This window comes from Pteropus medius, unplaced genomic scaffold, assembly GCF_902729225.1.
Source record: "Pteropus medius unplaced genomic scaffold, Ma_sr-lr_union100, whole genome shotgun sequence".
In the NCBI taxonomy this organism is placed as follows: Eukaryota; Metazoa; Chordata; class Mammalia; order Chiroptera; family Pteropodidae; genus Pteropus; species Pteropus medius.
The window spans coordinates 4,491,190-4,518,790 of NW_024342647.1; the positions used below are offsets into that span (position 1 = coordinate 4,491,190).

At 43.6% G+C, this 27,601-nt stretch overlaps 2 protein-coding genes and 1 pseudogene across 6 annotated transcripts in view; 2 read left to right on the forward strand and 1 right to left on the reverse strand.

The window, feature by feature from the left end:
* ASTN2 (astrotactin 2) overlaps positions 1 to 27,601 on the forward strand; it is a 791,570-nt gene that overhangs the window by 576,310 nt on the left and 187,659 nt on the right. The gene's annotated exons all lie outside the window — the stretch shown is intronic.
* TRIM32 (tripartite motif containing 32) overlaps positions 15,653 to 27,601 on the reverse strand; it is a 12,451-nt gene continuing 502 nt past the window's right edge. The window contains exon 2 of one of the 2 annotated variants that reach the window (XM_039866767.1): positions 15,653 to 18,698. In XM_039866767.1, the coding sequence (XP_039722701.1) occupies positions 16,660 to 18,621 (1,962 nt within the window). In that variant the 5' untranslated portion in view covers positions 18,622 to 18,698 and the 3' untranslated portion in view covers positions 15,653 to 16,659. Of the gene's footprint in view, positions 18,702 to 27,601 lie in introns of both variants that reach the window. The other variant, XM_039866766.1, reaches the window with a different exon arrangement.
* Positions 23,209 to 23,327, forward strand: LOC120605858 (uncharacterized; annotated as a pseudogene).

Below are 27,601 nucleotides of genomic sequence, written 5' to 3' on the forward strand. Positions count from 1 at the left end.
GGCTGAGAAGTTCCAAGCCAAAATCTGCTCAGCAAAATGGAGAGCCTATAGTGTAAGTTCCAGTTCCAAAGCTGGCAGGCTTAAGACCCAAGAAGAACCAGTGTTTCAGTTCAAGGCCAAAGTCAAGAAGAGACCAATGTCCTGGCTTATACAGTCAGGCAGAAGGAGTTCCTTCTTACTGCCAGGAAGTCAGTCTTTTTGTTCTATTCAGGCCTTCAAATGATTGAATGAGGCCCACCCACATTAAGGAGGGCAATCTGCTTTATTCAGTCTACTAAGTATCTTGTCCAAAACATCCTCAGTGACACCCTCACAAACACATTCAGAATACTGTTTGACCAACTATCTGGACATCCTGTGACCCGGTCAAGTTTACACATAAAATCAACCATCATGGGATGTTTCTAAGCAGGTATCCCTTCATGCCACTCCTTGGATGAAAACTCCTGGGTGCCTTGTCATTGCCCTGAGGCTGATTTCCAAACTCCTCTCCATGGCTCTCTCAGATCTGATGTGTCCCCAGCCAGTCTCTTTAGCCCCACCTGCCCCCATGCTCTCTGCCTTTGAGTGACATGGAACCTCACACTCCTTAACTATGACATGGGTCAAAAACCTCAGCCTTGGTGGCATTCGTCTATGCCAGGATCCCAGCGTAGTGGTGGGAGGTGGTAAATACTGCTCCCCGCTCCCCTCCACCTTGGCTTCTGTGCAGCTGCTTGTAGGATCAGTCTAACTCTGGGGTAGTGTTTATTTCTGGAGAGAGCAGGGAGACCGGAGGAGGTTGAAACATGGGCTGGACGTTCTCTAGCCGGCAGCACACCAGATGAGAGAGCCAACTTATTTCTCTTCAAAACTATGCAAAAAGATGATACAGGATGTGGTTCATTAAACACAAATAGGCCCATGAGACTGCCGTTTCTACCAGATGAAATTACCAAAAAAAGCATTTGTTCTCCGGTTTAGATGGAGTCCATCTGGAACGGAACACCCCAGTCTTTTTCCTAGTGGTGCATACCAAGAATAATAATCCTTTGCATGTGCTCAGCGCAGTGCAGCTCTCAGAGCATTCTCATGTACATTATTTCATCCAATTCACTCCTCACAATAAGCCTGTAAGGAAGGCGTTGTTACCTGCATTTCACGTTTGAGGAAACTGAGGCTCAGAAGGGTGAGACGAGTTGTGGCAGTTCACCCCGGGGAACTTGGCAGAGCAGGAATTTGAACCCAAGCTGCTTTAATCACAAAGACCACATTCGTCCAGCTGTATACCATGGCAGACTCAGAGAACTCTTTAGAAGTTGGCATCAGACCCAGGGAAACCATTTGCATGTCTGTTCTATTTCTCTTATCCACAGAGGAAAGACTCAGAGTTTAGTTCCCTCGGCTTGGGCAGGGGCAGAAATACTCTTTATTCATGGATGCCCCTCTGCACAACTTGCCTCTCTACCCTCACTTTGGGGCAGCATTACAAGATAAAGCCAAACCCTGAAACATCAGAGCTGAAAGAGGCCTTAGCAGTCATCTAGCCAGGGCTGAGTGTCTCTTTATGTGCTAGTTATGATCAGATGGTAGTGACTGCCTGAACTACTACCTTGAAAGAGATTCTGGGTCAGGACTAGGCTTAGTGGGACAGAAGGCAGTGGTCATTTGACATCTGCCATGGGTGTCAGAGTAAATAGTGACTCATGTGTAAGATGTTTTCCATTGCCGTCTAGGCTAGTTATTCCCGTTCTACAGATAGGAAGTTTGAAGTCAGTTTATGTAATCAATTAGAACCTACATTTGCAAAGGAGGGAATTTAATAACCAGCTAGGAGCTTTATTTGGTCTTCTCCCTCCTAAAAACTTATAATAAATTCAAACTCCTGGTTGCCAGAGCCTCACACATGCTCATAGATGGCAGAGCCGGTTGTTGTCAGTTTGCCTGTTTTTATATTTCTGGGTACGTACACACGTACCAGCACATACACAAAAACAGTTGACCCTTGAACAATACAAGTTTAAACTGTGCAAGCCCATTTATGCGTGTGTTTTTGTTCCAATACTATAAATGTATTTTTTTCTACCTTAAGATTTTCTTAATAACATTTTCTTTTCCTTAGCTTACTTTATCGAAAGAGTATAGTATATAATACATATAATATACAAAATAGATTTCAGTTGACTGTTGTGTTGTTGGTGAGGCTTCTTTCTGGTCGGCAGCAGGCTACGAATAAGTTTTGAGGGAGTCAGAGTTATACATGGATTTTCAGCTGTGTGGTAGGTCAGTGCCCCCAATTCCTACACTGTTCAGGGGTCAACTGCACATCATTACTGATGCACTGAAGACTGTCCCCATTGTCTTTTTACTTAGGAGAAGAGATGGACACTGTTGTAAACTAGTTACCCTGGTTCCCTTTAGACTGGAGCGAAACCACGCGATGCAAGGCCTGAGGGGGCAGGGCTGTTAGAAAGGACCCTTCGCACTCATCAGTCTTGCACTAAACAATGTGGACTTTCCCTAGAGATGAATATGGGGCTTTCGTTCTGCCTCTGCCTTCAGCCCCTAGTCAGAACGAAATGGTTGACAGGGAACACAGGTACACAGATGGAAGCTGCTGCCTTCCCCAGCTCATTACCACCGGGCTAAACCTACTGACCCAAGAGCAGCCTTACCCACCTGCCACACCAGAAGGGTGCTTTCCCTCTCCCTCCGCCCTTCATGGCTTCCTTTGTCCCTTTTCACCCCTCTATTATTCCGCAAGAATGCTTTGAGCCCCCAGTATATGCCAGGACCTGTATAAGGTGCTAAGGATGCCGAGGTGATTGAGACACACTCCTTGCTCTCAAGGAACTCACAGTCAAATGGAAAAGGTTTTCAAAACCAGATAAACAGACAATAATGAGCCTTTTGATAAATGCTGTCACAGAGCAAAGCACTTGGTGTGTGTATGTATATAGAAGGTCTCGAGTAGAGGAGCCATGGCTGGGAAATGGGCCCCTAACCACTTAGGGTGGGCTGGGCCTTTCCCTAGAGGAGAAATGTCTAAGCAGAGCCCCGGAGAAGGAGGCATTTGCCAACCGGAGGGCTGGAGAGGACTTCCAGGGAACAAGATGCAAAGCTGGATGTGTGGGAAAGGCTGGTGGATGTGCCTTCTCTCAGACCGGCTGGGAGGAATCATGCCCAAATCCCTCCAGGTGTTCCTGAGGGCTGCCGTTGGCTTCTGTGTCAGAGCTTTGCATGCCTTTGTGCCTCCGTCTCCTAAGTAATTAGAGAATCTGCTACTGCCTCTGTCCACAGCTGGGAACTCTCATGAATAGGAGAGGCTGGATCTCCAGATGCCTGAAATTAAGTGAAAACAAGGGGTCGCTTTGGGAGGTAGCAGGGGAATCATTCGAAAAACATCTGGACCTTTCAGGGTTCTTCAGAAGATGATACAAGATCATGTGATTAATAAATTGGCCCATCCGTTGTAGGAACTCAACACAAATCAGTCTTTATTGCCTGCTCCTTACCAGTGGTATATGTTTCAACATATAACAACATACAAATCAAGCTATGTGTGAGTCCCATTTACCAGATGTGTGACTTAGGGTTTTCTGAGCCTCAGTTTGTTTATCTTTAAATGGATGTAATCATGCTTGCCTCATAGTCTTGTTATGAGAATTAAATGAAACCATGTTTGTAAAGTGATTATCCCTGCACTTGGCATATAAGCAATGCTCAGGAAATGCTACCTATTCTTATTATCAGTTATTATTATGAAACACACTTAAGTCAGCGATGATTACTATTACTATTAGTTTTCTAAAACAAAAAGTATAATGATGTAGCTCTTGTCAAGCCTGAGTACTGCAGGCTAAGATAGAAACCTGCTTCCCTTCACAGCTCCTAGAGCTATGGCCGTTTCTCCCTGGCTCATCTGTCAGTTTGTGAATTTGAGTCCTGTCTGACCCTGGGGGTGGGAGTAGAAAACAGAGTTAGTAGAAAGCACAACCTGGAGTCCAGCAGTGGGGCATAGGGGAGCATGTTGACACCGTCGAATACCAAGCTTGTGGTGGTCAAGAAGAATGTGTAGGGGTGTTTGTGTGTTGAGAGACGGCTACAAGAGGAGTGGGCAACAACGAGTGACTTTTACTGAATTCCTACTATGGGCCAATAAATTACATGACCCCGATTGTCTTAATAACAACCCCGTGAGGTCTAGATTATTATCCTTGTCTTCCCAATGAGAAAACTCATCTGCTCAAGGTCATGTCCCAGGACTGTCTGACTCTGAAGTCCACATGCCCTACTGTCTCCCAGTAACCATATGCTATATACTGAGAACCACTATATGCCAGGAGGTGCACTGGGCACCTCATGTGATCTCATTTGACCCTCACGACAGTCCTTTAAAGCTGGTATCTTTAAGCCTAGGAAACTGAGACTCAGGGTGGGGTAGGATATATAATCCAAAGGCATAGCAGGCCAAAGGTATTCTCTCTTGCCTTCTCTTTCTTCTATCTTTTCTTTCTCCAAGCCTCTCACCATCTACATCTTGCTATTACTTAACCACAGTGGGTACTCCAAAGAGTGTTCTCTCGGAGAGCGTCTCTCTTTCTCCTGAAATGATTAGAAGTCCTTGGTCAGGAAGGGTGAGGAAAGAGGCAGACAGACCTGTATGATTCCAGCCTGTATGATATTGGCCAGCTGGCTCCAGATCCTTGTTTCCTAGCAACATCTTGGCTGTGGGTCAGGGTGCAGGCTTAGAACCGGGCCTTAGAGAATGACTTGACCATCCATCCTTTGGGTTGGAGCTGGCTTTCATTGTCTTCAGCCAACATGCCAGCCCTAGGGTCTGTGGGGTCTGTACTTCTGTTTTCTCCCGTTCCACAGGTGTCCAGGGCGATGGAAGGTTCCTTTTAGAGATCTTGGTCCAAGAAGTCCCTGAGATCTGGGGCACCAGAATCGTTGAAACTTATAACTGGAAAGATCCTTAATTTAATAAATCGATTAATATAGATGGTGAAATAGAGTCCCAGGGAAAATAAGCAGTCAACTCAAAGGGAATTATAATTATTGACAGAATTAGGACTCGAACTAGCTTCCTCTCTTATCCTCCCCCATCCAAGAAAGTATGTCGAGAGGCACTTCAAGAGACCATGTTTCCAGAGATATCTCCTTTTCGTTTGTAACAGCTTGAGATGGAGTTTACATACCACACAATCAAAGCTATCTTTTAGAGCCTTGTCTTCCAGCAAAGACTTTGCACCAAGAGGAAGTTTTGAATGAGTTTCCAGGAGGGAAAACATCTTTTAATTATTGTAGTTGAGAAGATTCTCTAAAACGATATCAGATGGCACCATTCCTCCCACCTTTCAAGCACATCCCATTTTGTGTCACTGCTACACTCCATGGTTCAGGCAGGCAGCTGGTGGGAGGAGCAGGAGGTGGCGTAACCAGCTGGTGCTAAATGTGACCCAAAACGTTCCTCTGTATCAACATATGAGCTAAGCTGACCTCCTGCCCTGGTTTTATCCAGCGACAGTTTTAGTGCTGTGTTTCCGATACGGTGCTGGGTGCTGCAGATGCAGCGGTAAGGTGAACGTTGCTCTGCCTTCACAGAGCTCACGCTGGTCTTGAGGCGAGGTGTTGAGGAAATCACAGTGCAATGTGTGAATACTAGGAGGAGGAAACCCACCGTGTGGCACGGCCCCCCCAACTCGAACCGCGTGGTAGATCCAGAAGGGCACACCAGGAGACCTAGGAGGTAGCATTTAGGAGATATCGGTGGATAGAGAGAGGGAAAGTGTTCCAGGCAGCAAGAAAAGGATGTACGAAACGTCCCCTCCTGAGATTTAAAAAAAAAAAAAAAATGGATTGAGCAGATTGCCAGGAAGGAGTGGAAGCAGCAGTGAGAGAAACCTAGAAAGAGAGATAGGGACGAACCCAATACCGCTACATGTGTAGGGCATGTTAAGGAATGTGTACTTTTACTAGGAGCAACTTTAGGCTATTTAAAGGTTTTATGTATTATTATTATTAGCATTAGCTTTTTAGAAGTTCACTCTGGCTGGTGTGCGATAGGGCTTGACTTTGGATGGGAGGAAGCGTGTAGGGGATGCTAGATTAGGGTTGGGAAGATCTGATTGAATAGTGGGAGGTAGGAGGTGGGAGGTGGGAGCTCCAAGGTGAGGGAAGTGATTAGAGCCTGATCCAAGGTTTCTGGAGTAAGTGCCTGAGTCGATGCTGGTGTTCCTTAAGTGGAACAGAAGAGGAACAGCTGGTATTGGAGAGCTGAGCTCAGTCTTAAATATGCTGAGTGCAAAGCTTCTAAGGGATATCTCCATCTAACACAGTTGCCCACAATGATCACACCAATTTGCAATATTAAACTGTGCTGCTGGATATATGCTAGTCATCAAGAGAAAGGTAAGACCTGAAAAATGCAGGTTTGGGACCTAGTTTCTTAGATAACTGAAGTCATAGGGGAAGATGATATCTTCCAGCATAAAAATAAAGTTCCCCTTTCGCAACTTGTTTCCTTAGGAAGCTACTTTTCTCCTGCCACACCCAGTATTGTTTCTGAACAAATTGTTTTATTTAGAGAGGCTGTATTTCATTCACAGAGGCTGCCCTGCTGCTCATTTTTGGCCCACTTATACTTGTGTAAGGTGCTGTGGGACATGGAAGAATAGTCCTAGTACATATTAAGAAGGCTGGAATTAATATCCCCATTTCATTGAAGAGAAAAACAGGCATAGTTGGCCAGAATCAGAAGAGAATAACAAATACTTTCAGGTTCTTTGCTTTATCATTTGTACTTTTCACTTAGCTGTTAGTCTCCTATGGAGAGTCCAGGTTATATGTGCCCATTTTGTAGGTGGCATTTCTTCCAGTGTATCAATCGGTGCAAGTTTTATTCTCCTAGATCCAGCCCCTGAATCTTGGCTCAGGCGAGGTTATATGTATGCCTGCCCCCTCCATTCTTTGAGACATGCAATCGTTAATTTAACTTTGTTTCTAACACTGTTACGGAATCGTTAAATCTGTCAAACATGTTTCAGATCCTTGGGTCTGAGAGATTGAGAGGCTTATTAAGTTTAAATATTAAATGCCATTTCACAAAAATATGTGGTCTTATTCACGAGATTGCTCAGAAAGTGAACTTCTGTAATGTTTATTTATCATTTTATGAAGTTGTTTTTCAATATTTACGTATTTGTTACTATTTAATTCTAAATATTCACTCTAAAGTTGTGGGAGGGGCTCCCACCTAACATGTTCAGATGATGAACCTGGTGATGCCACACATAAACCAAGAGGATATAAAAAGATTTATCATTCACACAGTGAAGCAGAGGTGGCACCCAAGCAAGTCCAAAAATGTCTTGAGAGAGCAGGGAAAGAAGACTGGCTTGGCTTTTTTATGTAATGGGTGGAGTTGGGGTGGGGTGGGTCTCCATGTGCTGGCTGGGGCTTGCATGGTTTGAACTGTTCTCTCTGGCACCAAAGGTGACAGCACCTAGTCTTTCTTATCAGCTTGCCCAGTTGTAAGGCTGAAGGACGGGGAGGAGTGGGGCTTGAAAGCTGTCAGCAATCAAACGTCAAAAATGGAGTCAGAATCTTTATTCCAGTTTGCCCTGAATGTTCAATAACTGAACTGTGCCATGTCTCATTTGACTGAACTTGAACTTGTTTAAGTAAAGCACTATGTCATTCTATGAGGCCTGCAGTCTGAGGGTGGTAAAGGGGGTGAAAATTCCCCTAAATGCCTTGTATAAGAGCCCAACGTTGTGTATTTTGAGAAGAAAAATGAGTGGTCTGGTCACTATCAGTAACGTCGAAACTCTGAAGGGGTAAGGAGTATCTTCCTGAGGCCTTTTATTGTGGACTCACTATGTGCAGAGACGTATATGACCTTGATTTATGTTTTGGGTGTCTGTGAAACCAGAGATTGCCAGATTTCTTTACCCAGAGCAGCAGCCTTGGGCTGGGAATGGTTGCTATCTTTGACCACATCAGATGAAAAGGTCATGGGCAATGGCCTGAGAGTCTCTAGATGGGGCTGTTGGCCAGAGCACCCAGTGCAAAGAGGACTGCACAGAGTTTGCCCAGTTGCTCTGACTCTTGAGCCCTATCCCATTATCAGGAACATCCTAGTAAAGGACTGAAAAGCAGCAGCTTTCCAGCAAACTCCATCCATATGATGGTAGTGATGTCATCTCCCCTCGCTGTGTGCTTGGTTGATTCTGAAGGACTCTCCAGATAGGCAAGAGGTCTGGAAAAGGGGGTGACCTTCTCCAGCACTATGGCATCTGGCAAAGGACTAGCAATGGGGAGAAGAGTTCCTCCTACAGATGGGATATGCCAGAGGACCCTGGTTTGGCCGTCTCCTGCAGCAATGAGGCCTCAGTAGCTGTGCCAATTTTTCAGGGTGTTGTTTCCATAATCTCAGATATAAGGCGAGCTGGCTGTGGAGGGTCACAGGCTCATGACCAGCCCAGTATGAACCTGGCCATTGAACTCTAATGACATAAAGCATGAAGCTGAAGGAAGTTTCCTGCACCAGAGTCCATGGGAAAGTTATGGCTATCATGTATGCATGGTCCAGAGAGTCCAGGAGGCATAAAAGGAGATTGCTGAGGCCTCTACAGTGAAGGAGTCTCCGAGAGGCACTAATTGGAGTGCCTGCTGTATTGTTATCTGGGCAGATCTTAAAGCCTTTTGTTGTACAGGATCATGGTCAGGGTGGGCTGATTTAGGAGTAACAGCATCAATAAATGGGCTTAAGTAGAATTTGTAAATGAGGAATATGTTGCCTCCAGACCCTAAAAGGCCTAAAAGAAGTTGGGCTTATTTTAACATTAAAGATGCTGATTTTTGACAGTCAAGGATGGAATGAATGGTCCTCAGCTAACTAACTTTTAGGAATTTAACCAGGTGGCGGGACCTTGTAGTCTGTATGGGACAATGGCCCATCCCTTTCTGTGACCGCTTTTGTGAATATCGGTGTGTCCTCAATGAGTGTGTCAAATCAATCTCTTTGGAAGGGATGTGACAAGTGTGATGTCATTACTGTGCTCCTGGAGAAAGCTGAACACAGTTAAGATCTCGTCTGTAAAGTTCATGTGCGAAGGCACAGCTGTGTAGGTCTCTATTGGTAGCCCCATAAAACAGTATTTTGTCTCTTCGAAGATGGGGCAAACTGTGGCCAAGAGGCTGTTGAATTGAGAATGAACGTAACATATTAGCCAAATTTATGGCTGCCAAGTATTTACCAGTTGTTCATTAGATAGAATTAGTCATTTCAGTAATGGCATGGGCGCTTAACAGGTATAGCCTCAGCATTAAGGTTACAGTAATCCATCACAAGATGCCATTCATTCTTTCCAAGTTTAAGCATAGGCTAAACTGGGTTATTAAATAATGAAGCAGAAGGGGTAATCACTTTTTTTCTAAATAGGTTTATAATATGGGTTTCAAATCTCGAAGGCCCTGTTTAAACTGGGCCATATTAACTACTTTAAGTAATGGGCAGGGAAGGTCCATGTGGTCTCATTTTGGCAAACCAATTGTAAGTCATAGAAACTTAATTCAATGTTAACTTATTACTCATTGGGTCAGAGCATGCATGCCCAGTATGGGGTATTTTAGGATAATGGGTGCTATGGCTATGGGGAATTTAGGCAAGGCAATAGTTCTGATGATTCTGGTGAGGCACACCCATTAGTCCGCCTTACATGTCCTGAAATGTCTTCAGTAACTCCTCTCATATTAGAGGGGGCACCTTGTGTAAATTTAAGGGAATCCCTATGCGTAACTCTAATTTGAGCCTTAGTATTGATGAAAGCCATGAAAAGTTTGATAATTGGTGCATTTCAGCAGATGTTAAAAGTTAATTCAGAACCCAGGTTGTAAAGGTGCAAAAAGCCATTAGCAACCTTTTATCTTTTTTGTTTTTGTATAAATTCTTTAGTAAGTTTTAGATTTCTAATAGGGTCAAATTGTGGACCTCTGCTTCAGCTTTTTGATTCCTCCTCCTGTATTCATTTTTTTTTTTTCTTTTGGTGGTCGCTGTATATGGTTTGTTGGGCATGATGAAGTCCTCTCTACCCTTCTCATATTTATAAGTTACTTCATCCAGAGAGTAAATCCATATCATTAGGGTTAGGGTCTCCCTCATGGCAACGGTTCCTTTATAGGTTTTAAGGATCATGGATTTAATCCCTTAGATATGCCATGGGGAAGCCTTGAATGCTTCCCCCAATAACCCGGAAGGTCAAGATATATTTTTGGCCAGCAGTGACATAGCAGCAGTAAAGGCATTTTGCAGAATCCTAGTGGGTCACCTGCTTTTACAGTGTGAACCACAGCGTTCCACGTGGCGACCATTTTTCCTGCACACGAGTGGCCACCGATGTACTCACATTTTACACAAAGTACCAGTATTTCCCAAGCACTCTCTAGAATGGAAGCAAAGTCTGATTGAGACAAACAACCAATGGTCACAAGGTGAGTTGTTCCCCTGAACCTAGTGGAATCTAGACACACAAATCTGAGACACGCATATAGGTCTGGACCAAGACACATGACTCAGGGCTCCTGTATTCCTGTTCTTAAATACCAGTTATCAAAACTTCCAACTTAGTTCACTGAAATCTGTAACAGACTTGGTAGGGCTCAGCAAATACAGCACAAGCAACACAGCCCAAAGCACAAGCTTGCCAGTGGGCAGCGAATCAAAAAACAAGCTACCTGGCAACAGAGCCAGTTAGTGAACCAAAGAGAAAAAAGACCCCCCGTGTTGGTGGTCATTGCGTAAACACTCTGCTTGTTGTGCCGCTTGCTGTGGTCATCCCAGAGAAGGAGACCCATCCAAGACTTGGTTCAGATGTTGAGACTGATGACGCTATACAGGCACCAAGTGGGTATGAAAAGGCTTAAAATTCAAGTGATGAGCCTTTCTGGGGAGATCAACTGGGCTCCCAAGCGAGTCCAGAAATGGCTCGAGAGCAGGAAAAGGAGACCAGATTGTTTGTTTTATGGTGGCTTGGAGGTGGGGCTGGGTGAGGGTTTCCATGCACGAGCTAGGGCTTATGCGGTTTAAACTTCCCTCTGTCCCCAAAGGTGGGAGTACTCAAGCTTTCTTATTAGCATGTCGAGTTATGGGGCAGAAGATGAAGGGGGAATGGTGGGTTTTGAAAGCCATCTGCATCAAACATCAAAAAGGGAATAAGACTCCATTACAAAGCTATATTAAGATTATAAGACTCATTTGTCTTAGGCTTTTAAGGGGAAGCAATTTGATATTTCAGGATTTTAAAAAGGCTGAAAATTTATTTCTGAGACACTGTCATTAGGGATTTTCAGTAAAAATATATATTAGAATATGGGAGGGGTGTATTTTCAAACTATACCTTCTTCCTCCACCTCAGTCTCTCATGTCTCCAAGGAGACTCTGATCCATACCCTATGACCTCCATAAAAATAAAACCGCATTGAGCCACGGTTACCAATAGGAGATAAGTGATATGGTTTAGGGCAGGAGAAAGAGAAACATTTGCATTATTACTTAAAGGAAGGGTCATGGATGCATGGATCACTTTAGACCTTTGACTTTCTGTAGCGTCCCCTCACTGTGTGTAATTTGAACTTCCTGCTGGTACCAGCTTCTCACCCTTCCCTGTAATGATGTACTTTTATGATGCTCCCTCTACTTGCATGGCCCTTCGGCAACCAGCCTCAACTAGAAGTAGTCTTTTCTCAAACACTTGGCACTCCATTTCTATCTTGCACCATTTATCTTATTCTTCAATATATTTGTATTATTTTTTATACACCTTATCTCTCCAGCCAGACCACAAGCTACCTGACTACAAGATCCATGATTGATTCATCTTTGCATTCATTATTCATACAATTACTGCTAATAATAATAAATAGTGGGTGTCTTATACATGCTTGAGTGAAATAATGAATAGCATCTCAGATCTTAATATTCCATGAAGATATGCAATGACATTATAGTTATAACCAGGTAAACTGAGTAAATCACCCAAAGAAATTCCTGGTATTATCTGTAGAGGAAAGACATGTGTTTGACATATACATACACTCATGCAAACTCTTCACGTTTTCCATCGGGAGTTCAGTTACTAAATAATGAGCCTTTAGGTTTGATGTGCAGTCTTCCTAATAGGAAACATCATTGTGAGTTTTTCTTCTGCCCCTCTAGCAATCCCACTCTTCCTCCCATAGGCTTTTAAATTAAGAAACTGAGCAGTGTTGTTGCATTACCATTATAGGTCCGAAATCTCCCCCAGTGTTAACTTGAAAAATGTGCATCAGTTCACCATGAGGGGAAAGAAGCCTTTGCCCCCTACAGTGGAAGTCACATTTTTCTGAGCACTTCGCTTTCTGAATTAGATACTTCCACATACACTGCCCCATTATCTTTTAATTCTCACAACAGCCCTTTAAAACAATCATTTCATTTTACCAGGTGAGAAAACTGTAGCTTGACAGAGTGACGATAGCTAATAAGTGACCCAAGGTCGAACTGGTTTGGGGTAGAGTAAGCGATTGGACCAAGGTGGGGTTGATTACCAAGTGTGGGTTTTTTCTACTACTCTTATGTAAACACAAAATTATAGCAAGAATTATATAGAAACATTGAGAGGAAACTCAACCACAATTCTAGATGATTAAAAAATTAATTAAAATCATAGAGCCAGAAGGGAATTTTAGTGATGATCTAATCCAACCTCCTTATTTTGTAGATAGGGAAATTGGCACAGAGGTCTGGTCACCTGAGGCCACATAGCTAGTTAAGAGGGAGAGCTGTGATTCAGACTCAAACCAAGTCCACTGACTTCCCCAGTAGAGCACACTGTCAGTCCCAGAGCTGCCTCGCCAGCTTGAGTTAGCCAGGGTACGATGAATATTAATTATATTGACAAGAGAAAGCCGTAAATGTGGTCTAAGTGTGTATTTTGCTAAGCAGCCTCCTACCTCACCATTGCCATACTTGTAAAACTCATGCAGGCATCTCCTGTTGCATATCCGTAATTTGTTTGGAGATCTCAAGACGCTGCACGTCCTGCGTGCAAATCAGCAGCCTAGTCAGGTGCAGGGTGGAGCACTGACTTTCACACTAGGCTCTGCCTTCCATTGCCTCCTACAGAGCTGGGTAACACTTCGCCTTTAAGAGGCCATTAATTGGTACTGCATTAAAAGTATAACTACTTAAGCATTACTGGCCTTGCCCACCGGAACACTGTAAGACTTAAGCCGTTTATCCTGCTGATTGGAATAATGGAGTGCCCCTCTGTGGAGTGTCTCCGGCTGGAGTGTACATCAGTATCGACCCGCACAATCATTAAGACACTCCTATGCCTGGCCTTTGAGGAAGTCCAAGGCAATGGAACACGAGATTTCGAAAACTTCAGATAGAAAAGACTATGAAATAATTTATGGGAAATTAGATACATATATTATTAAATTATTCTTTTCTGAACACCTGGCACAGTGCCTGGCTCACAGTAGGCACTCAATATAATATTGAATGAATCAATGCTCCAAAACCTTAAATTCTATATAATTTCTTGGAATATATATATATATATATATATATATATATATATACACCTTATAAAAAACCTTAAATTCTATATAATTACTCGGAATATATATATATATATATACACCTTAAAAAAGGGCTTGCCAGAGAATATATTTTTATCCAATCAATGTAAGGGACTTTTCAGGAAGACTCAGGTTATGGGAGGACCCGTTATCACCATCAGGTAAATACAGAACCAATTAAAAACTGAGGACATCCTCTGTATTAGGTACCATATTATGGCTCGTAGCTAGACATTAAAGTTAGCTCTCAATAAAACTCAGATATATGGACCAATAATTGCAACACAGTTATCTATACAGTAATAGAAACATGGTAGAGGTATAGTAAAAAGGAACAGGTGATCAGATTTATTTGGATACCCGTGGCTAAGGGGAAGAAATGCCTAACAAAGGTTTTGGTTGCCAGATAGGAATGTGTAAAATAGGAAAGTGGGAGGTATTGTTCGGAGTGGTTAGGCAGCCTTATGCTACTCTTTTGAACAACTCAATAAAGAAGATAATGACAGCTTTCACTTATTGAGTATACTAAGAACTGTGCTGGGTATTTTCACATCTGTGATCTCCCATCTTATACCCTTCTTGGAGGCAGGGATCCTTTTCATCATTTTCCAGAAGAGGAAGGGTTAAATCACTTGTCCATGGCCACATGGCTAATGAGATGGAACTGGAAGTTAAGCAATGCTATACGTCAGTGGTTTTCAGAAAGTGTTCTGTAGATTCGTGTGAGTTGTGCAGTGGAACACAGGTTAGGTGAGGGTTGCTAAAGACCGTTTGCTAGGCCCACAAACCTGCTGCAACCAGAGCAGCTGCTCTTCGATCTGTTATATATAGACTTGCATGTAAGGCTTTATTTGAGTAAGGATACTGCTGGTTTAAAAAAAACAAAAAAAAAACTGCTGTAATTGAGCAAATTAGTTTCTCGGGGTTATACTCTGCAATTTAGTCAATATGGTAGATAATTGAAAGCTGACTGTACTAAACACATTCACATCAAAGAAACAAAAACGTTCAGACCACACTCATTTCCATTTTTAGCCAGCAGATACCTGCCGTTACTTGAGAGCTGAGGCACGAGTGGAGTTGAGAGATGGGGTAGATCTAAATGATAAATACTAATAATGATAGCATTTCCTTCCGAAAGCATCAGCAACTAGAGAATCCTGGGCCTAGTTTACATCAAGGCAACCCATAATATTCATTTCTCTGCTGAAAACCACGTGCCAAAGGCATCAGCCACTGTTACTGCTTCGGCAAGTCCCCCACTGACAGAATGACAGATCTCCTGCTGCCAGCTGCTACCACAGAAAAGTGGCTCTAATAACTAGTGGAGTCATTTGTGATTCACTTTTAATTGGATCAATTTCCTCTCAAGTATACAATTTTCGAAAACCGAGTGTAATTTCATAATCAGATGATCTAGTTCAACTAGATCATGCTGGGCTTTCTCCAGGTGAAAAGCACGAGATAAACTAGTTCATCACTTTAATTCTTTCCTTTCCTATCCACCAGCTGTTACAACAGAAGCCAAAAAAACAAAACAAAAAAACAAAAACACCACCAGCCATTACCCAAAATCCAATTTTGAATAGCTCACTTAACAAATTTTGCTTCCGTGAAAACAAGGTAATACTTCTCTGGCTTGCCACTAGCCTTGCACTCAAAGAGCAAGATATGTTGCTTAGTAAATGCCAAAGCTTGAGCAATGTTGTCACAAATTCCCTCACTGACTTCTGGTCTTAAGAGCACAAGGCTTCTTCCTTTTTTGAACTGTAATTACAAGGATAAAGCAGATGCTGGAAGACTCAGTTTAGGACAGGATGTTGGACACTATAGACCTTGGAGGCTGGTTCCCTACACCGGGTGTGGGAATAAGATCTGGATTATCTTTACATAATGGTACTTTTTGGCTGAATTTTAACCTGGGTAGATCCTCAATGCTTTCAAAGAATGCAACATCAGACATGGAAACAAAACAGCTTGGTACAACTTATCCCTCTGCTCACCTCCCAAACCCCATATTTAATTAAAAAATGAACACCAGTGATGACGAAAACAGTTATCACTTATTTAATGCTTGATAGAGGAATAGAAATTAACCCTGAAACCAAATATTATACACTCACTTGAGGAAAATACAGAATAAGGACCCAACAGTTTTGTTTTACTAATGAAATGACATGTGTCCACCTCCCCACTTTGTTGGCCTTGGACTGTGTTTTACAATTCCACAGACAACTCTCAGCACAGGTCAGTGGAAAGAGGTAGTATGAAAAATGATGAGCTCTACAGACTATCCAAGAGTGTCTGCTGACTATATTCGCATTTGTTTTACCCCATCTTCCTATACTTTGGCATAATTCTAATCCATATGCTCCTTAAAAAAGGCAAGCAATTTCCAGACTAAAGTCTTCAACATTAATGGACTACAGTCAATTCATTCTCTGTCACATCTGCAATTAGAGACCATTCCAAGATGGCATAAAACCCCCCGAGCCGAGAGGTGGTGCTTCCCAAAGGGCACTAACTGAATGAGTTTTCAACTGCTAAAGGCGATCAGACCTGAGACATCATGCCACAAGGATATGATGTCCGAAATGTCACTGAAAGATGGAGCAGATCCCACTGGAGCATGCACACTGAGTGCAGCAGAGTTGAAGAGAAAGTGACACAGATGAAACACCCTATAATAGGAAGGAAATAATGGACCAGGGTCATCAAAGCCAAAAGAGAGGAAAATCAGCAAGGGTTCAATACAAGGGCAAATTTCAAATCAAGGGGAAAAGGCTCTCTACTGAAGCCTTGGAAGGGCCTAAGTTCTAATCAGACTTCAGCTAACTCCATCATGGGTCTTGTTGGGAAAGTGCATCTGCTAAAGCTCTAAATTGAGGGGGAAAATAATGCCAATAAAAAACTAAGAGTTTCTAAAATTCTAGGACTAACCAGTTGGAATGAGGACATAAGCCAGGTCTACCTGACAGTATCACCAACAACCAAGGAATAAGGGAAGGGAAGTTGGCTGGGGAACAGAAGAAACTGGTTATTTCTCATCTCCTAAGGGGTGGAGTATCTTCTCAGGTGGTAACTGTAAATCTTGATACAATGATCCCAACAGTCCAAGACCAGCAGCTGCCCCTTGGGAGTGAGGGCAATGCCCACTGGACAAGTGAGCCCCTCTCGAATAAGGACACTATAGCCCCCACCCTTAGGAAAGTGGAGAATTTCCTTGCGACTACTATCAGCCACGATGAGATCACCACGAGCATCCACACACATGCCAGCAATGCAGCGGAAATCCTCGTTCTCTGAGAAGAAGTGGCTAATCTGGCGCCCCAGCTGCCCATCAGGACCCACGGAGCCAATGGAGAAGCCGCCCTCCAGATGATGCTCATTCTGCCGATTCTCCAAATTGAGGCCCAAACCCTGGGTGAAGTAGACGGTGCCTTCAGCATCACAGGTGACAAATTTGGGGCGCACGGCACTGCAGAGGCAGCTGTATTTGACCACCCCGGCTCCTCGGTCAACAGTGAAGCACCAGAGCTTTCCACCTTCCACATCAGTTACCACAAACTGGCCAGATGGAAGGGCTGTGATGCCCCAGGGTTTGCTCAGCTGGCTCCGGTGACATGCCACACAGTGGCCATCCAAGGTGTAAACCTTGAGAGAGTTGTCATAGCTGTCAGTCACACCAATCAGCCCATGGCAGTTCATGGCCACTGAGAGAGGAGTGAGATTGGGCAAATCAGCCCCAAGGAAGCTCAGCACAAAGCTATCGATGCCGCTGGGGCTGCGGCGGATCTCTTTCAAAAAGCCTTTGCGGGTGAAGACTTGTATGCGGTAGTTGCCACGGTCAGCAACCAGCACCTCGCCTTGGCTGGTCACGTAGAGACTGACGGGAAGGTTGAACATGCCTGGAGTGCTGCCTTTGGCCCCCATCTTCTTGAGGAATAGACACTGCTGGATACTGGAGGCTGTCTCAGAACCCCGCTGCTTGGCGGGTGAGGCCCTTGGGCTGGCAACCACTTCCTCGGGGCTCAAGTCCATCTCTCTAAATGTAACAGAAGTAGAGGCAGCAGAGGCTGCAGCCTCCATGGCCCAGGAATCTTCCATGTTGACAGTCCGGGGCTTCTTAACAGCTTGCCCAATTTGGAGGGGGCCGACGTGGCCGACCTTAAGGAGCTCCACATCCTGCAGGGTGAGCTCCCGGGGCAGGCTGGCAGTGAGCTCTGGCTCCTCCTCATCAGCTGTCTCCTCCAGGAGCGCCACATCTGCTTGCTTGATCTTGGCCAGGAAGTAGTCACAGCGAGACACAGCCTGCACCTCCGCGATGTTAAGCAGGTAGCTCTGCTCCTCTACCACTTGGCTATTACATTTTTCAACCTCGGCCAAGGAGCCTGTGAAGAACTTCCGAGAGCGAGCCAGCTCTTCCTGGACCCTGCGCTCCTCGTGCCCGTACTCCTGGAGAACGGCTTTATACCTTGCCTGGAGGTCCTTGGAGACACCTTCCAAGGCGACCTTCCGCCGCTGCAGCTCCCCCATCAGCTCCCGCAGGTGGGCCAACTTCTCACCAAAGGCCCGACGCCGCTCCTCAGCTGCCTCTTTCACGGGGAGCGTACAGTGGCCGGGAGGCTGGTGGTCCGCCTCGCGGCAAGGCTCACACAACACCACGCCACAGCTCCGGCAGAACTGCCGGGGCAGCCGCCGCCCACAGGACCGGCACATGAGCAGCCCCACGGCCTCGCTGAGCCCGGCTGTGTCAATGATCTTCAGCACTGTCAGGTTGTCTGTCAGCTGCGCCAGGCTGGTTATGCGGGTAATCTTGCTGCAGAAGGGACAGCGGACACCATTGATGCTGCTGGCCAGCAGCTTCTCCAGGCACTGGCGGCAGATGGTATGGCCACAGTGCAGGAGCTTGGGCCGCAGCTGCTCCTCTGTGAAGGACTCCATGCAGATGGGGCATTCCAGCACTTCCCGGAGGGCGTCCAGGTTCAGGTGAGAAGCTGCTGCTGCAGCCATTGCTCTTCCTTTGAAGGGTCCTGCTAGCACAGCCCAGAACTGAACAGCTTAGGATTCATGCTCCAGAAGGCCAAATTCTGCTAAAGAGAAAAAGGTGCCATTACTCCATTGCCTATATGAAGAGACATTTAGACAACAGCTGCCATCACTCATCCAGTCATTCACTTAACAAATATTTATTGACATCTACTTTGTGTTAGGGGAACAAAACAGATGAGGAATCGTACAGTAGATAGAAATTCGGGTTCTGGAGTCTCTTGATACTTACTTAGTTGTGTGACCTGAAGGAAGTGACCTAAACTTCCCAAAGTTCAGTTTCCCCATCACCCGTCTATAAAGTTGAAATAATAATGGTGTCTACTTTTACATGGTTTTTGGAAGGGTTAAATAACATGATGAATATGATGCACTAGACAAGTAGTATGCTAGATAAATAGTAGTGATTATTTTTTATATTTTGTGAAGTCTGCAACTCATGATTTATTTTAGGAGAAAAGCACAGAAAAATTATGTATAGGAAAAGATCACACATGAAGTTTTGCAGGAGCACAGAGGGTTGAGTAAGGGACTCTACCTCAAGAAAGGCGTGGAAGGCTTCCCAGAAGCAGTGACACTCCTGAGCTATGTCTTGAAATAAACAAGGCAATGAGGGATAAAGGCATTTTAATGAAAGAAAACTGTGTGAGCGAAAGCATGAAGCTTTTTTTTATCGTGGATATAGTTTATCGTGTCATGTTTGGGTCCCGAGGAATCCTCCAGAGAAACAGAGAATTATGACTAGCAAAATATTACATCAGAAAAATACTTGTATTTCCCATTCATCCATCCTCCTAAATACTCACTTATCCACCCACCTAAGACTAGGTGTCATGTACTGTACTAGATACTAAGGTTTTCAGGATATAAATTCTGCCCTTCAGATGCTCAAACATTAGGCAAAAGAGACAAAGAATACAGGTAAATAGTAATCAAGGCAGAAAGTAGTATAATCAATGAGGTATAACCTAAGTTTGATGGAGGCTAAGAGGGATTCACTCTAATTTGAAGGGAAATGGATTTTTCTGAGGGGAGACGACATTTGATAGGGGCCTGGAAGGATGCACAGGTATGTGGATATGGAGGAAAAGTATCAGGCAAAGGGCACAGTCTTAACAAAGGTTAGAAAGCATAGGAAGGACACAAATTCAGTAAATCAGAACACACAATGTGACACACATATATATATAACATATATAATACATAGGATACTGTTGAATTGTACACTTGAAACTTATTTGATTTTATTAATGTTCACTACAATAATTTTTAATAAAAAAAAAAAGAGAGAGAATAGAGAACACGTAGCCTCTGGATTTGTTTCCTCATCTGTAAAATGAAAATACTGTCTTACAAGGTCAAAGTAAGCATTAAATGAGATATATGTAGTGTACAAAATGCTAAGATTTGGATCAGCACCAAAAAGTTCTTAAGTTTTCTTTCCTCTCATCCTTAGGTGAAAATTGTGGGAGAATATAGTGGGTTTATACTAACTCGTTTGGAAATTGGAGAATGATTATAAGAAGCCTTCAGAGCCAAAATGAGACCTTTGACCTTCATTTTGATGGGCACAGTGAAGCAATGTTATGTTTTGGAGCAGAGAACTGATATGAGCAAAGCTTGAACGTAGTGGGGGAAAGAGCAGAGAAACTAGTTTGGAAGCTACAGCAGAAGTGCCTGGTTGGAAGTACTGGAGAGCCTTAACTGGGGAGGAGGTGGTGGAATTAAAGAGCAGATACATTTGAGCAATATTACAGAAGTACATACTCAGTACGATTTATAAACTGAGTGGATTAGGGTGGGGAAGTGGTGGAGCTAAAATAGCCAAAGACTCAAGCCCAGATGATTTTAAAAATGGTAGTACTTTAACAAGACAATTTATTTTAGGTCTGGAACAACCCCTGCTTCATGAAGTACATGCCATGCATACTCCCACCCTCCTCGATCCACATATGCTCATGAAGTAGAACCACAGAAACTGCAGGGCTCTGCAGCCTTATGTCACTGTCAGTTTATACCCCAAATTAGAAAGAATAGATTTAGCAAGGTGAGGCATAGGGATAAATTCAGCTCTTCTTAAATGCAAATCCTACAGCTGTACCGGTGCAGTCTCTTGACACGCAGATGGTCAACCATCGAGGAGGGAGCGGAGGGCGACTTAGCTTGGTTTTTAAGGACAATGCAGCAAGCTGAGGAAAGCTTTGCAAATGTCATCATTGGAGAAGGGGAGTCAATGCCGAGATAGGCATTACAAATTTCCCCCATATTTAGGTGTAGATTGCAATCTGACAAATATTCAGCAACAGACATGCACAATTTATCTAACATCAATCCCACCTCCCTGAAATCTGCTCTTATACTGGATGGGAAACAGTACACATCTAGTACCTACTCCATGCTAGATACCATGCTTCATATAATCTCATTTAGTCCTCATAACGACACTGAAGTAGATAATATTTTTTATCCTATTTTACAGCTGAGGAAACTAAGGCTCAGAAAAACTAGCTCGAGGTCACACGGCTCAAACATGGTGGAACCCTGTAGAACAGATATCTTTAACTCTGCTTAACCCAGCATTACTTCAAGCTATTTTTTTTTTAAACTGTCATATAACACTTATTAACAAATGCTCTCTAGACTGTATTCTGGGAAATGCAGCCTTATAGCATATAATTTTCTCCAAAAGGAAGAAAGAACCATAATATTGTTATGATATTTGTCTACTATAGAATGGGTTACATTGATTTATTAGCTGAGGGACCCATTCCCATATAGCAGCCTTGCAACTGGTTATGACTCAAATCCATGCCTCAGTAAAACAAGACGTTAGCACATATCATGAACCTATAAGGTCTCATGTAAATATCTGAAACTGACTGCTGAATTCTTAAATGGCATGAGTCTGGGGGCAATAAAAAAACCGATAGAAACTTGAACTCAGGATCCATGCAAACATTCTCAATCCTAAACCAATAAAATAGCTTTAGTTCTCCCATCATCCCAACAGATTGAGGGGGACATTTGGTGTTTGGATCCAGAGCATGTTACCTTACAATGCATAAGGACATCTGTTCTTCCCAGAGCTGGCACTGCAGACTGGCTAATTAAACGAGTCTGCCAACTTGTAAAAATACCAACACAATTTTTCCCCAGCTTTCTGGATATCATACCACCTCCTTCAGTTAAAAAGCTTCTTGCCTCCTTGTCCAAGCTATCCACTTTGAAAAATTAACTTAGCATGCCCACATCCATACCCCAAGTCATCTCAGCTGTTTGAAGCTTCGCTAGGCTCTCGCAGGCAGAAGACGATGTCAAGGATTCCTTCCCCAAAGCTGCCATGCTTTGCTAGGGAAACGTGAGTTCCCATCACTAAAGTCTCAGGCGTGGAGATAGCCTCAGACCTGTATAAAGCCTGAACCATGTCTCCCATTTCTATGGCCTGGGCAGACAGAATCCTAGCCTGATACAGCGCTATGTGACAGACATACAGTCCCTCTCCTCCAGAAGGATATATCTGTCACTATTAACACTGAGAATGATTCAGATGGAAAGTCAATTTGAACTCAGCTTCCCTGAAAAGACTAGACAGATGAAAGGAACTGTCTTACCAGCCCATTTTCTGCCAGCTGTAAAATCTAAAACCAGTGAGAATGAACCCCAACATGTTATTTATAATCTCAGCTGTCTTCATGATACTTTGAACATGTTTCCTGTTCGTTCTGTACTGTTAACTCCTGACCTCTCATCTCACCTCACCTGTTTATCCCCTCTGCCCTTTGACTTCATGATTAATACTGCATATCTCATAGATACTAGCCCAGCTTTTCAGCTCCAGATGAGACTCTAACCCTTAAGCTGTGTTTGCTCCAGCTGCCTGCCCTAAGACTCAGAAAAATTTTATAGTCATACCCTAGTCTGGTCTACCCATTTCTGGTGCCACCAGGCTTTCCCTAGTCCATGATATTAATAACCCAGAGTAGCATAAACAAACAATAGAACCACCATGAACCCTGAAGTGTGACAGAACTGGGATCAAATCAGCATTGTCATTTAATGTAAGTTATTTAATCTCACTAAACCTGTCTTCTTTATAAAAAGGCTACTGTGACAACTAGGCATAAAGCATATAAAGTGCTTGGCCTGGAAACAGGCAGCTATGTACTGAAAGACTGGTACTAAAATTATGATAAACAGCACTCAGGAACGGTATTAATAATAACTTGTATTAACAAACCATTCAGTTTACAAACTGCATTTTGAAAGGATGAACAATCTTTCCTTTCACGGCATGTAAAGCTAACCTCTCTAGTTCTCAGTTTATCTAAGAAAAAGAGCTTTAAAATAGTATCCTAGATTAAATGAGATTGTGTACAAAGCACTTAGTCCAGTACCAAACAAGGTATACAGTTTACTGTGCAGTAAGTAATAGTGGCAGGGGCAGTGGCAGCAGCCGCCACCTAGCCAGTGAATGAGAAGTTAACAGGCACCTTTCAATAGGCAGACCCTACCCAAGCTACCAGATACAGACATTTCAAAAATAAAAATTCTGTCTACAGCCATGCCACCCTGAACAAGCCCAATCCTGTCTCACCTTGGTAGCTAAGCAGGGTCGAGCCTGGTTAGTACTTGGATGGGAGACCACCTAGGAAGACCAGGTGCTGTAGGCGTAAAGAATAAAAAAATAAGGGATTGTAAACTGACAAGGTCCTTGCAATCTGTGAGGTCAACCAAGGGTTGCCTTGCCTAAAAAAAAAAAATCTGAGCCTTCCTTGAAGATTGTTTTACCTGATCTCAGAATCAAAGAGTTAGAGACAACCTAAGGATTCAAATCTGCATCCATTGCTTGAATCCCTACAATGGGGTAGTTCTCTAGATGCCTCTACTTCCTATACCTCGACCAGCCCCTTGGAGGCTTAGGCCCTGAGCAAATGCAGAGAACTTTAAGCAATTAAACAAATCTTTACTAAGCACCTACTATGAGTCAAGCCCATGAAAACACTGGAGATATAATTTTGAGCTCATGAATGGAGCTCTTCACATAAAAAACAAAAACAAAAACGAGAAAACATGTAAAGTAGTACATTTCTTTTCACAAGACACAGAGGTCTATCCTACTAAGGTTACGTGCTGCCCTGGTTTGAGAGGGTTTTCTGCAAGGCTTATCTCATTTCCTTTCATGACAGCTTTCTGAACTGCATTTATTCCTCCTGCATTTGAATGGAAGCTAAGCAAGTACATTATCATCTCCATGCCGCCAATGATCGCTCTCTGGGAGTGGCTAGCAAGACCGAAGTGAAGAAAGTCAGTGAGATCTCCACAGGACACCCAGTCTTTTGTAGGGGAGAGGATTCTGAAGTGGCACTTGCAAATGGCTAGGCTAAACTCATCAAGTGGGGGCTTATAGGAAAACATAGGATTGATCCCAAAGCTATATCAGCCCTGGGACACATAACCCAGAAGGAAATGCTTATGGGAAAGGAAACTTCAGCTAAATTATGTCAAGGACAGGTTAAATCAATAATAGAGTTAGCAGAAAAATGCGTCTCTAGTCCATCCTTCTTCTAAAACTGAAGGGCCTAGACAGGTTCCCTTGCATCCTCCACAAACATTTGGGCAATATCAATGCTGCCGATGTGACTCAATACAGGACAAAGGAAAAATCAACAGTCTTTCCTCGGGGGACCTCCAACTCGACTCACTCAGCTAACTCTTTCAGTTCCTTTCTCTGCATATAACACATGTTCATTTAATCATGAAGTTTTGATGAAACGACCAGGAAGCAGATCCTGGGACAGGTACAAGAGGGGATGGGAGTTTGGTGGAGCCTAGTGGGGACTGCTTAGGGTCACTAAAGTGTGGCAGAGCAACACTCTGTGTCCTTCCACGGTTCCTTCCTGTCATAATTGCTACCTCTCATAAAACTGCCATTTACCGAAGGCCAGGTGTCTTTTATACATTGTCTTATTCTCATAATAACTATGTGAAATATGTGTTATTCCTCTTTATAAATAAGGAAACCAAGGCTCAGAGAAAAGCAACTTCTCCAAGGTCTCAAAACTGGTAGTAGAACTTAAGTTCGAATCCAGGTGTGTCCACTCCCAGCCATAAATCCACGTGGACTCAAAAGACATGTGACAGCTCCCTAGCTGATTAGGCCCTAGGCAGTCTGGCCGAGAGGCTGGTAAAGGCACAGAGGAATAACTTTTATATCTGATCTAGCAGAAGCACATCATGGAGGGCCTTGTAAATTTTTGACTACCATCCACTCTCCAGACATAAGTGTATGGGTTCTTTAGCGTAGGAAAAGGCTTTCTGATAAAACTAGTATAATGTAACTTAGAAGTCAGACAGAACCAGGCTTGCATCCATGCTTTGCCACTCGCTATTTACCCTTGGTGAAATCACTTAATAGTTTTCTCATCTGTAAAATGAAAATAACACCTAGATCGTTGGCAGGATTAACCAAGATAAATGCACATAATAGGCAAGCAATAAATGGTAGTTATTTATATTTTTAATAGATTGAGGCTAAGCAAGCACTTATCCAAGGTCACTTAGTAAATTAGCAGCAGAGGGAGGGTTTTGACTTCAAGCCCTTGATTCCCAAGCTGATTCAATTTCCATTAATTCAGTCCTTAAGGGTGTGTGTATATTCCAGCTAAGTCTCTTGCCTTCTGATCCAGTCCTACTATGTTCCAGAACTTGCTTCAGCAATGCTATAGCTAGTCCTGGTGCCGATAGAGCAAATGCTGTTTTTCTGTCCCAGGAAGGAAAGAAGACCCAAAGAGGTCATTCAGAACAATAGTTATGACTTTTCAGCCTCAGTGCCTCCTGTGAAGTATTTTTTTCAAGCCAATGGCTTCCATATCTCACCTTCTAGTCCCTTACACCTCATCTTCTCTAACCTAAAGCTCCTTATCTACCCCACTGGTCCTGGTCTAAGAGCAGGAACAAAGTCCAGGGCTACTCCCTACCTAATGAGATAGATTTATCCCCTTTAGAGTTCAATCTGATATTCAGCAATACTCACTGGGCAATCCTTTCATTAGAGGGGAATTGGCTGAGATAATAAGACCAGCAGGTCCAACAAGGACAAAACAAGGAAAGAGACTATACAGGGTTATAGAGATCTGAATATGAGCCTAGGTCTACCATTCCTAGTTATGGAACCTTAGACAAGTCACTTACTACACCTGAGTTTCCTTATGTGTAAAACTGGATATAGTAGAGCCTACTTAGTAAGGCTATTATGAAAACTAAGAAATTAGGTATAAAAATTTTTAATTACTAAATTTTGAGCACTTACTAGGCAATCTGATTTACTTCCCTGAATCCTCACATTAAGCCTGTGATGTAGGTCTTGTTGTAAACCCCATTTTACAGGTGAAGAAACAAGTCACAGGGAGGTTAAGACACTCATTCAAGATTACAAAGGCAGGAAGAGACAGAGGCAGGATGTGAATCCAGGTTATCTGACTCCAGGCAGGGTTCGTCAACTTTGGCACTACTGACATTTTGGAACAGATCATTACTTATTATGGAGGCTGTCCACTGCACTGAAGGATGTTCAATCACATCCCTGTGTCTATCCACTAGAGGCCAGTAGTACCCCACACCCCAACTGTAACAACCAAAAATGTCTCCAGATGCTGCCAAAAGTCTCCTGGGGGACAAAATCACCCCCAGTTAGGAACCACTGCTTCAGAACATGACGCAGGACTAAATGCTCAATACATACGAGTTCTCTCCCAGCCCAAACACTTCATTCATAGAGTCGCTGCCTCTAGGAGCTGTAATGGAGCTTATATAAATTCAAACTACTTATTTAATTAACTGATGAGGAAAATAAGGCCTGAAGTCATGTTCCACTCATTCCCTGGAGGTCTTACATACTATTTGCTATCACAGCTTGAAGGGATAAGCAAATGGGAGCTTAGGAGATGACCTGGCATAGTTTCTTGCTTCATGCCCCCTTTTACCATTCTTTCCCCCACCCCCCATCCTACTATTTTTCAGCAGGTCTGGCTTCACAGTCAAGTAAATGAAGGTACCATGGCTGCTTCATAATAAGGGATCTTTGATTAATGAGTGAGGGAAATTCAACCTCTCACAGATAAAGTCAGGCTGAATCCCTGAACTCTGCTAAACTTCATACACTCATAGTTTCATACATTACTTCTAGGTTCTCGGGTTCCCCAGAACTCTGCTTCTCATGCAGAGACTTAGCAGCCCATGACGCCAACCCACAAATCTATTTAAAGTACTTTAATTTTATAGCGCAGTTATGACATCCCCACTCCATCATTCAAACCACCCCAAATCCAGTTCCCAACTCTCTTACAGTACGGAATGCAAACCTTTTGGGCTTTATATTACAAGCCTCACCAAATTCTTCAGTCATGGGCCCCAAATCCCTCTGACATAGATCCTTTAATCTGTTTCCAAATCTCTGCAGCCTTCAACCCTGCATTCCAGTTTAACACCCCAATCCCACACCTCAGATTTCTGCCCTCCCTCAGTGTGAGCCCCCAACTCCTGCATTCCATCAAGCACTATGCCTTCCTCAAACCTTGCACCTCCCTCTCATACACCCCATGCCATGTGTTGCCATCAAACCTTAGCCAGGTCCCTTCTTGCTAACAAGACACTGCTTCCCACTGATTCTCCGGATAACTCGCCCCCTCAATATTCCCCAGATTCCATCCAGAAAACGCTTACTCCTTAGCAAATAATGATGGCCCTAGACCCTGCTCCCTCTGATCTCTGATCTGGCGGCCTCAAATACCTTGCGCCCCTAGATTCCCTCAAATCTCCTTAGATTCTGCATCCCAATTCTCATCAGGGCCCCCAGATTCCTTCGTACTTCCGAAAATCTGCACCCTGATCCCTCTAGGGCCTTCAGACCCCCTCCCATCCCCCCGATGCTGCACCTCATCTCTCT